The sequence below is a fragment of the Eschrichtius robustus genome, chromosome 1 (genome assembly GCF_028021215.1).
Source record: "Eschrichtius robustus isolate mEscRob2 chromosome 1, mEscRob2.pri, whole genome shotgun sequence".
Lineage (NCBI taxonomy): Eukaryota > Metazoa > Chordata > Mammalia > Artiodactyla > Eschrichtiidae > Eschrichtius > Eschrichtius robustus.
In genome coordinates, this window is record NC_090824.1 from 135,114,080 (window position 1) to 135,128,432 (window position 14,353).

The following is a 14,353-nucleotide window of genomic DNA, read 5'->3' on the forward strand; positions in this document are numbered from 1 at the left end:
CACGACCACTGTTTCCAGACTCTCTCCATTGTTTCTTTGTTTGATGGGTTGGTTGTTTTTTTCTGGGAATCCCCAGCAACACCCCAACTATTGTTCCCTCTTAGGGAGGCCGCTGGGATCCCATAACAAGTTAACCAGTTTCTCAAGTTCATCAAGGTGTTTTTCTACCTCTTCTTTTACAGTTTAACTCCCTCTTTTCCTCTCTCTGTCTCTGTCTCTCCCTCTCATTATCTGAATTGTGGGCCAACACTTTCCTCCTGGCCCCCTAAGAATCACTCTGACCTGGCCCCAAGCCCTTTGTTTGGATGTCTCAGACTCAGTGCTAAAACCCAAATCCTTGGATTCTTAACCACTGTGCCACCAGGGAAGTGCCAGGAGCCAATCTCTTTTTATTTGGCTGGTGCTGTTTATCTTGTCTCTTAGCTCCGAATGCCCTTGTATGTAGCAGACGTGCCACTGCCAGCTTTTCATCGAGTACCTTTGAGCCCCAATGTGTCCTCCACATCACACAGTTCCTAACATAGCTGCTGGACTCCGGCTGACCTCTTGCCCACCCCTCAGCTAGTTCCCGGCCCATAAGCATGGGGCGTTGTAAAGTTTGTGGTAAATACACGAATGCCACAGTCTCCCTCACCATGGTCCAACCCATCTGGACTCACAGCTGAGGAGTTCCCTTCTTGCAGGTATCCCACTCTTAAGGTTTGGGTCCCCTGGAGCTCCTTCACTTGGCTTTGTGAGATGAGGGAGGAGAGAAGCACCATGCGACTCCTTATCAAACCACAGCCAGCCCTCCACTTCAAAGCTCCCTTTCATACAATGGACACCCACGTACCTTCACGTAGGTTCTTAGATAACTGACATCTGTCATATCTACTCTCCCTCTCCTCTCTATAGAGATACGCAGATAGATGTACATTTTTTTTAAACAGAACCATTTAAAAGTAAGTTGCAGAAATCATGATACTTCACCCCCTAAGCACTACAGCGTTCATCTCCTAAGAACATTAATCTCCTAAGAATATTTCCTGAAATATTCTCCCACATAATCATGATGCTAGGCTCATATCTAAAAAAATTAACATTAATTTCATAATATCATCTAATCTCCATTCCTTGTTCATGTATCTTCAGTTGTGCCAAAAATGTCTTTTGTAGCTTTTAAAAAAGTTTTTTAAATCCAGAGCCCAATCAACGTTCACACATTTTTGGCATTTGGTTGTCTCTTTAGTCTCTTTGCTCTAGGAAAGGCCCTTGTCTTTTTTTTTTTCTTTCTTAATGACATTGACTTTGAAGATTCCAAGCCAGTTGCCATGCCCCCACAGCATGAATTTTCTTCATTCCCTTTTACCATCTCTCACCAAGAGGGAGGAGGCTGAGGGGGCCTCTCTTTAGAATATAGGATCCTCATCATTTCTTGTTTTCAGATTAAGGACCCGGGCTGAAATTCAGAGGTGGTCAGAACATACCTATTTCTTATCTGGTTTCACAGGTTGTTGGAGGGGTATTACAGGGCACCTTTCTGGAGAGGAGTAGTGAGTCTCCCCCGCTGATCAGCCTGGACTGAGTGCCCCCAGGCAGGGTCCCTCCTCGTGGGTACAGTGGGAAAGTAGGTTGGACTAGCCCAGAGAACTTTCACTCCCAGCACCCTGCCCTGCCCTTGAGAGAAATAAGCATTACCTCCCGACTCTGGACCCTGAAAGGAGCTGGACATTCCTCCCCAGGGACATAGCACCTATGCCCAGAAGAGCTGCCCCTGGGCCCTGGGAGGTAGGTGGAGTTGAGGGATCATGGCCCAAGGCCAAGAGCTGATCCTTTCAACTTTTTTTGGTGACTTTGATATCAGGTGACCAGGACAGCAAGGCCAACCTGATTGGGGTGGTAGTTATAAAAGGCCACTCACCCGGAGCCAGAAGCTCTGTATCAGCTCCCACAGTCCTGCTGATCTCAAGCACCTGCCTCCACAGGTACCTTTCTTGGGCTCATTTCTTAGCCCTTGGGATCCCCGATCATATATCCTGGGAACCAGTGGAGATGGAGGGATACGGGGAAACACTGGGTTAGGTGTAGGAGGCCTGAGTTCTGGTTCTTTTTTTTTTTTTTTGGCTGCATTGGGTTTTCATTGTTGCACGTGGGCTTTCTCTAGTTGTGGCGAGCAGGGGCTTCTCTTGTTGTGGAGCACAGGCTCTAGGCACTCGGGCATCAGTAGTTGTTGCACATGGGCTCAGTAGTTATGGCTCGCGGGCTCTAGAGCGCAGGCTCAGTAGTTGTGGCGCATGGGCTTAGTTGCTGCACGGCATGTGAGATCTTTCTGGACCAGGGCTCAAACCTGTGTCCCCTGAAATGGCAGGTAGATTCTTAACCACTGTGCCACCAGGGAAGTCCTGAGTTCTAGTTCTTGCTGCCCAGCTCCAGACTTCAGTTTCCCCATTTTTAAATGAGAAGCTTGGACTGGGCCACCTCTAAGGACCCTTAGTGTGACTGGAGTGAAGAGGTGGGTAGGGCTCCCCACCTGGCATGAGGGCAGCCCTGGCCCTGGCTGCAGCCCAACCTCAGCCTTCAAGACTGTGAGAGGATGGGGGAGGGGGGGTGGAATTCCCTGGTGGCCCAGTGGTTAGGACTCCACGCCTCCACTGCAGGGGGCACGGGTTTGATTCCTGGTTTGGGAACTAAGATTCCCACATGCTGTACCGTGCAGCCAAAAAAAAAAAAAAAAAAAAGACTCTGAGAGAATGGGGACTTGTCCTTGGAGGAGGTGTCCTGGTTGGTCTTGATAAAGAATGCCCTGGGGAAGGGGGCATCAGAAGCCATTTGCATCAGCCCTGGGACCTTGGTCCCATCAGTGTTGCTAGCGGGGAGCAGCTCCCTGTTCCCAGGGTATGAGGAGGTATCAGCAGGAAGGGTCCCCGCGGTGCAATGCCCAGCATACCCCCTGCACTGGGGTCCACAAGAGTGCTTCTCCGTTTTGAAGTGATCACTTCAGCCTCAGGATCGGAAACAGGTGATGGGCAGAGGGGATGGCCAGGGCTGGGATTTCAGACGCTCAAGTTAGGACTCTCAGGGCTCTTTTCCAGCCCTCAGATTCTGTGATACACCATGGGTGAGCTCCTGGGATGAAGGATCCATGTAATTTAGTGAATGCAACTTAGTCTTTCTGGTGTCCAGCTGGGAGCCAAGCACAGAACACGTACAAGTGCTTACTGACTGAGTAAATGAATGAATGAGTGGCTCTATCTCGTCCCTCAGTCTGGCTCCTCCTTTCTCTTCCCCTGTAGTTGGTACAAATGGCATTGTCCCAGGCCACTCCTTTCTCAGCCACAGAGCTTCTCCTGGCCTCTGCCACCTTCTGCCTGGTATTCTGGGTGGTCAGGGCCTGGCAGCCTCGGGTCCCTAAAGGCCTGAAGAGTCCACCAGGGCCCTGGAGCTGGCCCCTGATCGGGCATGTGCTGACCTTGGGGAAGAGCCCACACTTGGCCCTGTCGCGGCTGAGCCAGCGCTATGGAGACGTGCTGCAGATCCGCATTGGCTGCACACCCGTGCTGGTGCTCAGCGGCCTGGACACCATCCGGCAGGCCCTGGTGCGGCAGGGCGATGATTTCAAGGGCCGGCCTGACCTCTACAGCTTCACCTTAGTCGCTGATGGCCAGAGTATGACCTTCAACACAGACTCTGGACCAGTGTGGGCTGCCCGGCGACGTCTGGCCCAGAATGCTCTCAACTCCTTCTCCGTTGCCTCAGACCCGGCTTCCTCGTCCTCCTGCTACCTGGAGATGCATGTGAGCAAGGAGGCCGAGGCCCTCATCGGCAAGTTCCAGGAGCTGATGGCAGGGTCTGGGCGCTTTGACCCCTATGACCACGTGGTAGTGTCAGTGGCCAAGGTCATTGGTGCCATGTGCTTCGGGCAGCGCTTCCCCCAGAGCAGTGGGGAGATGGTCAGCCTTGTGAGGAACACCCATGATTTCGTGGAGACTGCCTCCTCCGGGAGCCCCGTGGACTTCTTCCCCATCCTTAAATACCTGCCCAACCCTGCTCTGCAAAAGTACAAGAGCTTCAACCGGAGGTTCCTGCAGTTCCTGTGGAAAATGGTCCAGGAGCACCATCAGGACTTTGACAAGGTGAGCCCAGGGTACGGGTGGTGTGAGGGCACACAGAGTCTGTGTGTGGCCCCTCTCACCCAGCTCCAAGTTACCCACACAGCCAAGGCCTAGGAAGGCTCTGGGACATCTCAAATCACCTGTGCGACCTGGAGCCAATCCCTCTCCCTCTCTGGCCTCAGTTTCCTCATGCCTATAGCCTCCCTCTCAGGGCTGCTCAAAGCCCCAGAGAGATAAGGTCGTGAATGGGGCCCTGGCAGAGCCCTGTAATGTGGGGTGCTGTTATCATGAGAAGGCTTTTGTTCTGCAGGAAACTGAACCCTGACAGAGACTTTAATTCCCAGCTCGGGTGTCACTTTACTTCCCTGTACTCACCCCAACCTCCTTCTCTGAAATTGGACCCCTGGGGTTATTGGGAGGAAGGGTCAATGGGGCATGAAATGATACTTTAAGCCCTACCTTGGGCTGCTACCAGCTCCTGTCGTGAGCTCAACCCACTGCCCAGAGGCCAGCAGGCAGTGCCAGATGGGATGGGGCAAGGTCCAGCCTTCCACCCCAGAAGTGCTGGGGTGCTCCTAAGCTTGTGCCCCCTCAGAACAGAGTCCAGGACATCGTAGGTGCCCTGTTCAAGCACTACGAGGATAACTCCAGAGCTAGTGGGGGCCTCATGCCCCAGAGGAAGACTGTCAACCTTGTCAACGACATCTTCGCAGCCGGTAGGAGCCAGACCCCTGCCCCTCCACCCCTCAGTGCCTGCTGTTCACACACAGCCTTGCCCAGCCCCGGGGTCCATCAGATAACTCACCAACTACATGTCAGATGGTGCAGGACACAGAGACCAGGCCCAGGCTCAAGCTTTGAGCCCAGGCTGTACCACCAACTCCCAGTGAAAACTCAGCCAAGTCCCTCTCCTCCTCTGGGCCTCCATCTAAACAATAAAGGCTTCTCTGGGCTGTAAGTCTAGGCCCTTGTAATTCCAGCAACTAATCATGGAAGCAGTGACTCACGTTTGTGCTGAGGTGACTCCACCTCTGCCCTTAGAAAATTCAGGGTGAGGGGCTTTGGGGGAAAAGGAGGCAGAGAAAGACAATGTTTGGTACATACATGGTGGGTGCGTGGCAAATGCTGCCTTCTTGTTCCTGTCTTCCTTTCTTCCTCACCTTGCCCCATGCTGCCCAGGGTTTGATCCGATCACAACAGCCATCTCCTGGAGCCTTCTGTACCTTGTGACAAATCCTGAGATACAGAGGAAGATCCAGGAGGAGCTGGGTATGTAGTGTCCCCTAACCCTCTGGTGGAGAGAAGCCTTGGGGTCCCAGGTCATCTGTTCAATCTACATATAGCTGCTTTATACCTACTAAGTACAAGCCCTGGGCATACAATGGTGCCCACCCCTGCCTAGAAGATACTGGGGGGTCAGTGGGTCTCAGACCTGTAAACAGACATAGCACCACATAGAGTGACACCTGGTATGACTGGGGATGCAGATGTCATGGAGCAGTCAGGACAACCCCTAAGCCTTGTCCGTCCTCTGTGTTCTGCAGACACGGTGATTGGCAGGGCACGTCGGCCCCGGCTCTCTGACAGATCCCAGCTGCCTTATCTGGAGGCCTTCATCCTGGAGACCTTCCGACACTCCTCTTTCGTCCCCTTCACCATCCCCCACAGGTGAGGCCTGCCTATTCTGCCCTCCCACCTCTGAAATCATTGCCATGTTTTCTCCCCAGCTTCTCAGCCCTGGCCCTGGTCAGACCTCAGCATCTCCTTCCTGGCCATGACACCAGATTCCTCACAGACCTTGGCCTCTACTCTGCCCCCATCCAGTCCAAACATGATCAAAGTACCCGGCTCTCAGGAGAAAAACCACACTTCTGACCTCAGCTCTCATTCACCTCTGCTCACATTCCCTCCCTACAGGTATTCTCAACCCCGCCAGGCTGGCCTCACCATCCCTTACAAGCAAGAACCAGCCAGCCTCCAATTTTGCTTATGCTGGACCTTCTGCTTGGAAGGTCTACAGTCTTCTCTGGCTACCAGAATCCTATCCTACCTTATCCTGACACAAACTTCCCCTCCCCTAGAAGCCTTTCTTGATTCATCCAGCTGACATAACTTCATTCTGATATTTTGTAGGACTTACAGCAATTTGTCCTTGATTAGGTCCTGGGATTTTAACAATGTCAAGAGAGTTAGTGAACACTTACTTCAGTCCATATTTTGGTCTAGTTATATCCAGAGGAAGAGGCCTGACGCCTCAGCCAAGCTGAGAACTCCCCAGGACTGACCCAGACTGCCTGCTTCTTGGCTCCAGAGAATGGCCAAGGGCACAGCTGGGTACAAAGAAAAGTTTAGTAAACATCTGTTGAAGAACAGGATCTGAGAAAGGGGAAGAATAATTTCAACCCTTCCTTGCTCCTGATATTCCCTCCTAGTGTACGGTATAGAGACCATGGTGGACAGGCTATTGGAGTGGGGTGGAGGAGCAAGAACCTCTGCGGGGGGGTATAAATTAGGAGTTTGGGATTAATATATACACAACTACTGTATATAAAATAGATAAACAACAAAAACCTACTGTATAGCACAGGGAACTATATTCAATATCTTGTAATAACCTATAATGGAAAAAACCTGAAAAAGAATATATATGTATATATATGGCTGAATCACTTTGCTGTACATCTGAAACTAACACAACATTGTATATTAACTATAGTCAACTTTTTTTTTAATTATTAAAAAGAAAAACAACAACCTCCCAGAGACACACCCCTGTTTTCCAGCCCCTGAGCCTGACAGAGTCCTCTTCCCTCCTTAGCACAATAAGGGACACAACACTGAACGGCTTCTACATCCCCAAGGAACTCTGTGTCTTCATAAACCAGTGGCAGGTCAATCATGACCCGTGAGTACATATCCCCCACTGAAAAATGTGTGAAGTTCAGCAGCCAGGAAGGCTGTTTGTCCCCCTAGGAACTGGTTATACAATAAGGGAATGGTGCCTCGATGGCTCTGCAGCCTGCTCTAAGGGACAAAATTTAGGTCCATGTTTCTCAAACTTTAGTGCATTGACCAGGAAATTGGTTTTAGATTTTGGTGCCCAGTCCCCCAAGATTCCTCTCCAGTAGGTAAGGTGGAGTATCTCAGGCGATTCTGATGTGAATGGCTTAGGGACCTCTTTGGAAAATCTCATTTTATAGGTAGGAGGATCATATAATTTACCATCCAAACTAGGGCACTTCTGCGTGTGAAAAAGGATGCTGTAAATAATTACTCCAAAACAATAAGCATAAACCAGGATGGACGGTTGATTCCCCTTATATATTGAGTAGGATAGAGAGGGACATGTGTTCCTTCTTTTAAATTCTTTTAGTTAAAGTATTATTTCTTTAAAATAAAAAATTAATATTAAAAAGCACTATTTTCAAGGCTGGTGATTTTAGAGAGAGCTATGTAAGAGAAATAAACATCAAAATACAGTTTGGCCCCTTTCCCCACTCTCCCTTCATTGCTCTAGATCTATTCTAACACACATGTCCCTCGCCCAGGCCTTTCCCGCAGGGCCTCCCTAGCCCAGAGACACCACTTCCTCTGTTCATCCCGCAGGAAGCTGTGGGGGGACCCATCTGAGTTCCGGCCGGAGAGATTCCTCACTGCCCATGACACCACCATCAGCAAGACCTTGAGTGAGAAAGTGATGCTCTTTGGCATGGGCAAGCGCCGGTGCATAGGGGAGGTCCTGGCCAAGTGGGAGATCTTCCTCTTCCTGGCCATCTTGCTGCAGCAGCTGGAGTTCAGCGTGCCACCAGGTGTGAAGGTGGACCTAACCCCTACCTACGGGCTGACCATGAAGCCTGCCCCCTGCGAGCATGTCCAGGCACGGCTGCGCTTCCCCATCAAGTGAAGAAGTTCCCCGCATTCTGAGGCAGAGGGAAGGGTGGAGGTCACTGAGGAATCTTTGTTTCTTTTCTTTTCTTTTTTCTTTTAACTAACAGCTTTATAGAGATATAATTCATATACCATATAATTCACCTCCTTAAAGTATACGATCCAATGGCTTTTAGTATATCACAGAGTTGTGCTGTCACACCACAATCAATCTTACAACCTTCTCATCACCCAGTAAAGAAACCCATACCCCTCAGCAGTCACTCCCCATCTCCCCCTAAGCCACCTTCCCTACCCCACTAGCGCTAGAAAACTACTAATCTACTTTCTGTGTGTACAAATTTGCCTACTCTGGGCATTTCATATAAATGCAATTATACAGTAAATGGTCTTTTGTGACTGGCTTCTTCACTTGGCATGATGCTTTCATAGTTCATCCATGTTGTAGTATGTGTAAGCCCTGGTTTCTCGAGTCCTGAGACTAGGCCCAGTTCACTGTTCTTACTTCTTTCCAGTATGATTCACGTCTTGGAACACGTGAAGGGAACAGAGAGGAAGGGACCCAGCCTTGTAGGCCAAACCCAGATGGGTGAAGGGGGATCCCTCATGTCCTATCCTCAAAAGGTAGAGAACATCTGACCTCTCACAATGTTCTGATTTGTTCATCCATAGCTAGGGGAAGATAAGCCCCCCAGAAGTGCTTGGGTTACCTGCAAAAAGCCCAGGTCCCATCAAAAGGGGACTATCAAAAGAGTGAAAAGATAAGCCACAGCATGGGAGAAAATATTTGCAATTCACATATCTGTAAAGGATTAATATCCAAAATATATAAGGAACTCCTACAAATCAACAACAAAAAGAAACAAACAACCCAATTTTTAAAATGGGCAAAAAAGTGGTGATCGTTTTGTAATGTATAGAAATATTGAATCACTACGTTGGGCATCAGGAGCTAACATAGTTTTGTAGGCCAGTTATACTTCAAAAAAAACAAACAAACAAACTCATAGAAAAAGAGATTAGATTCGTGGTTACCAGAGATAGGGGGAGGGGAGGGGAATTTGAATGAAGGTGGTCAAAAGGCACAAATTTCCAGTTATAAGATAAATAAATAAGCACTAAGAATGTAATGTACAATGTGATTAATATAATTAACACTGCTGTACATTATATATGAAAGTTGTTAAGAGAGTAAATCCTAACAGTTCTCATCACAAGAAAACTTTTTTTCTATTTCTTTAATTTTTTTGTACCTATACAAGATGATAGATGTTCACTAAACTTACTGTGATAATCATTTCATGATGTTTATAAGTCCAATCATTATGTTGTACACCTTAAACTTATATCATGCTGTATGTCAATCATATCTCAACAAAACTAAAAGGAAAAAAAGACAAACAGAAATGGGCAAAAGACTTGGGTAGACAGTTCTCTAAAGAAGATATGCAAATGGACAAGTACATGAAAAAACACTCAACATTATTAGTTATTAGGGACATGCAAATCAAAAACACAATGAGGTACCATTTCACACCTACTGGAATGGCTACAATAAAAACTAAAAACTAGGGACTTCCCTGGTGGCGCAGAGGTTAAGAATCTGCCTGCCAATGCAGGAGACATGGGCTCAAGCCCTGGTCCAGGAAGATCCCACATGCCGCGGAGCAACTAAGCCCAAGCGCCACAACTACTGAAGCCCGCGCTCCTAGAGCCAGTTCTCTGCAACAAGAGAAGCCACCGCAGTGAGAAGTCTGCGAACCGCAACGATAAATAAATAAATAAATAAATAAAAATTAAAAACTAGAGAGCTATTTGGGAATTCCCTGGCGGTACAGTGGTTAGGACTCCACGCTTCCACTGCAGGGGGCCCAGGTTCTATCCCTGGTTGGGGAACTAAGATCCCACAAGCCGTGTGGTGTGACCAAAAACGAAAAACAAACAAACAAAAAAACCCACTAGACTGTGATCATATGATCACCTTAATAGATGCAGAAAAAGCATTTGACAAAATTCAACATCCATTTATGATAAAAACAAAAACCCTCCCAACAAGGTGGATATAGAGGGGATGTACCTCAACATAATAAAGGCCATATATGATAAGCTCACAGTTAACATCATACTCAGTGGTGAAAGCTAAAAGCTTTCTTCTAAGATCAGGAACAAGACAAGGATGCCCACTCTCACCACTTTCATTCAACATAGTATTGGAAGTTCTAGCTAGAGCATTTAGGCAAGAAAAAGAAATAAAAAAGCATCTAACTTAGAAAGGAAGAAGTAAAACTGTCCTATTTGCAGATGACATGATATATAGAGAAAACCCTAAAGACTCCACTAAAAAATTTGTTAGAAATTATAAACAAATTCAGTAAAATTTCAGGATACAAAATCAATATATAAATATCTGTTGCATTTCTATACACTAATAATAAACTATTGGAAAGAGAAATTAAGAAAACAATCCCATTGCTTCAAAAAGAATAAAATATCTACAAATAAATTTAACTAAGGAGGTAAAAGACCCGTACACTGAAAACTACAAGACGCTGGTGAAAGAAATTGAAGAAGACACAAATAAATGGAAAGATATTCTGTGCTCATGGATTGGAAGAATTAATATTGTAAAATGTCCATACTGTCCAAAGCGATCTACAGATTCAAGACAATCCCTATCAAAATTCCAATGGCATTTTTCACAGCTATAGAACAAACAATCCTAAAATTTGCATGGAAGCATAAAAAAGATCCCAGATAACCAAAGCAATCTTGAGAAGGAAGAATACAGCTGGAGGCATCATGATCCCTGATTTCAAACTGTATTACAAAGCTATAGTAATCAAAAGAGTATGGTATTGGCATAAAAACAGACACGTGGATCAATGGAACAGAATAGAGAGCCCAGAAATAAATCCATGCATATATGGTCAATCAATTTATTACAAAGGAGCCAAAAATATCCAATGGGAAAGGATAGCCTCTTCAACAACTGGTGCTGGGAACACTGGACAGCCACATGCAAACGAATGAAACTGGACCACTATCTTACGCAATATACAAAAATTAATTCAAAATGGATCAAAGATTTGTCCATAAGGCCTGAAACCATAAAACTCCTAAAAGGAAACACAAGTGGTAAGCTTCTTGACATCGGTCTTGGTGATGATTTTTTGGGTTTGATACCAAAGGCAAAGGCAGCAAAAGCAAAGATAAATAAACAGGACTACATCAAACTAAAAACCTTCTGCATAGTAAAGGAAACCATCAACAAAATAAAAAGGCAAAATAGGAGGAAATATTTGCAAATCATATATCTGATATTTTGGTTAATATCCAAAATACATAAAAACTCACACAATGCAATAGCAAAACCCCCAAACAGTCCAATTTAAAAATGGGCAGAGGAACTGAATAGACATTTTTCCAAAGAAGACATACAGATAGCCAACAGATAAATGAAAGGTGCTCAATATCACCAATCATCAGGGAAATACAAATCAAAACCACAATAAGATATCACCTCACATCTGTCAGAATGGCTATTATCCATCCATCCAACGGTCCATCAATGGATGAATGAATAAAGATAATATGGGATATATATATATTATGATTATATATATTTATAATTCAGCCATAAAAAAGGAAATCTTGCAATTTGCAACAACATGAATGAATCTTGAGGGCATTCTGCTAAGTGAAATAAGCCAGGCAGAGAAAGCCAAATACCATATCAACTCACTTATATGTGAAATCCAAAAACAAACAAGCAAAAAACCCCAACACCCCCAAACAAACAAAAAGACCAAGCTCATGGGTATAGAGAACAAATTGGTGGTTGCCAGAGGTTCGGGTGAGGGCAGGGGGTGCAAAATGGGTGAAGGGTGTTAAAAAGTACAAACTTCCAACTATAAAATAAATAAGTAATGAGAATGTAATATACAGCGTGGTGACTAGAGTTAACAATATTATACTGAATATTTGAAACTTGTTAAGAGAGTAAATCTTAAAAGTTCTCATCACAAGAAAAAAATTGTAACTATGCGTGGTGACTGATGTTAACTAGATTTATTGTGGCGATCATTTTGCAATATATACAAGTATTGAATTATTATGTTTTACACCTGACACTAATATAATGTTATACGTCAATTACATCTCAATTTAAAAAATGGACATTAATGTGTTGGTGAGGACATGGAAAGATTGTGGCCCTTGTGCATTACAAGTGGGAATATAAAATGGTACAGTCCCTGTGGAAAATGCTTTGGCAGTTCCTCAAAAAGTTAAGCATAGGGGCTTCCCTGGTGGCGCAGTGGTTGAGAATCTGCCTGCCAATGCAGGGGACACGGGTTCGAGCCCTGGTCTGGGAAGATCCCACATGCCGTGGAGCAACTAGGCCCATGAGCCACAACTACTGAGCCTGCGCGTCTGGAGCCTGTGCTCCGCAACAAGAGAGGCCGCGATAGTGAGAGGCCCATGCACCGCGATGAAGAGTGGCCCCCGCTTGCCGCAACTAGAGAATGCCCTCGCACAGAAATGAAGACCCAACAGAGCCAAAAATAAAATAAATAATTTAAAAAAAAAAAGTTAAGCATATAATTACGTATAACCCAACAAGTTCACTCCTAGCTATCTACCCAAAAGAATTGAAAACAGGTGTTCAAACAAAAACTGGCACAGGAATGTTCATAGCAGCATTATTCTCAATAATTAAAAGGTGGAAACAACCAGGGTCCAACAACAGATATTTGGATAAATAAAATGTGGCCTAGACATACAATGGAATATTATTCAACCATAAAAAGGAATGGCATTCTGATGCATTCTACAACACGGGTAAACTTTGAAAACATTATACCAAGTGAAATAAGCCAGGTACAAAAGGACAAATATTGTATGATTCCACTTACATGAGGTATCTAGATTAGGCAAATTTACAGAGAAAAAAGTATTGTAGAGGTTACCAGGGCTGGGGCAGGTGGAGTGGGGAGGGAAGAGTAGAGAGTTATTGTTTAATGAGTTCAGAGTTTCTGTTTGGGACAAAGAAAAAGTTCTAGAAATGAATAGTAATGATAGTAGCACAGCATTGTGAATATACTTAATGCCGCTGAATTACACATTTTAAAATGGTTAAAATAGTAAATTTTATGTATATTTTACCACAATTTTTGTTTTTTTAATCTTTTGGCTGCACCGCACAACATATGGGATCTTAGTTCCCTGACCAGGAATCGAACCCGCGCCCCCTGCATTGGCAGCATGGAGTCTTAACCACTGGACTGCCAGGGAAGTCCCTTACCACAATTTTTAAAGGCAAGTAACACAATAAAACATTGTGTGCAATAAAAAGAAACAAGCATCAAAACCACGAAAAGACATGGAGGAACTTTAAATACATGTTGCTAAGTGAAAGAAGCCAATCTGAAAAGGTTACCTATTTTATGAATCCAACTATATGACATCCTGGAAAAGGCAAAACTATGGAGACCATCAGTGGTTGCCAGGATTTCAGGGGTGAAGGGGTGGGTGGGAGGAGGGGGAGATGAACAGGTGGAGCACAGAGGGTTTTTAGGGCAGTGAAACGATTCTGTATTACACTGTAATCGTGGGTACACAGCATTATACATTTGTCAAAACCCAAAGAATGTACAACACGAAGAGTGAACCCTAACGTAAACTATGGACTCTAGTTAATAAAAGTGTATCAATACTGGTTCATCAATTGTAAAATAATTACCTACTAATGCAAGACATTAATAACAGGGGAAACTGGGAGCAGGGAGGGCAGGTACATGGGCACTCTCGGTACATTCTGCTCATTTTTCTATAACCTACAACTGCTCCAAAACTAAAGTCTATCAGTTAAAAACACAAAAGGCAAGTAATCCAATAAAATATTGGCAAAACATGAGGGGAAAAAGGCCCAGGCCTTACCCTCTCTTCACACAGCCCTGGGGGTGGAGCACGCACTGAGCTCATTTCCATGGTGCCAGAGCCCCCTTTTCTGCTCCGAAGCTCCCTAATTTCACCTCCAGTGTTTCCACCTGCAAAATGGAGGCAAAGAGTTGAATTAGTGTATCTCATAAGAGCCCTCGATTCTAAGTGCATATTAAGTTTGCCTTGGGCTTCGCAAAATGAAAGACCTGTTCATTACGTTTTATATGCATGAGCACGGCCCTTCACCAATGAAAAAAATGGATACAGAAAAACAGAGCTTGAGGACGCTGAGATTTGGGCTTTGTGCCTTCCCACACACACCTGAACTGACCACTGCTTCCTTATTGCCCCTCCAGCCCAAGGCTCTTTCCAAGGACATACCTTTATGCCTGGAGGGATCAACTGGGTATAGTGTGACTCCAGAGTACCCACCC

General features: G+C 45.5%; 1 protein-coding gene across 1 annotated transcript; it reads left to right on the forward strand.

Moving 5' to 3' along the window:
• The first annotated feature begins 1,895 nt into the window (after positions 1 to 1,895).
• On the forward strand, positions 1,896 to 8,365 carry LOC137771918 (cytochrome P450 1A2). Its single transcript, XM_068555708.1, has 7 exons — positions 1,896 to 1,964; positions 3,273 to 4,112; positions 4,687 to 4,807; positions 5,271 to 5,360; positions 5,636 to 5,759; positions 6,910 to 6,996; positions 7,698 to 8,365. Exons 2-7 carry the CDS (start codon positions 3,282 to 3,284, stop codon positions 7,993 to 7,995), a joined length of 1,551 nt encoding a protein of 516 aa, XP_068411809.1. The 5' UTR covers positions 1,896 to 1,964; positions 3,273 to 3,281; the 3' UTR covers positions 7,996 to 8,365.
• Positions 8,366 to 14,353: the final 5,988 nt, after the last annotated feature.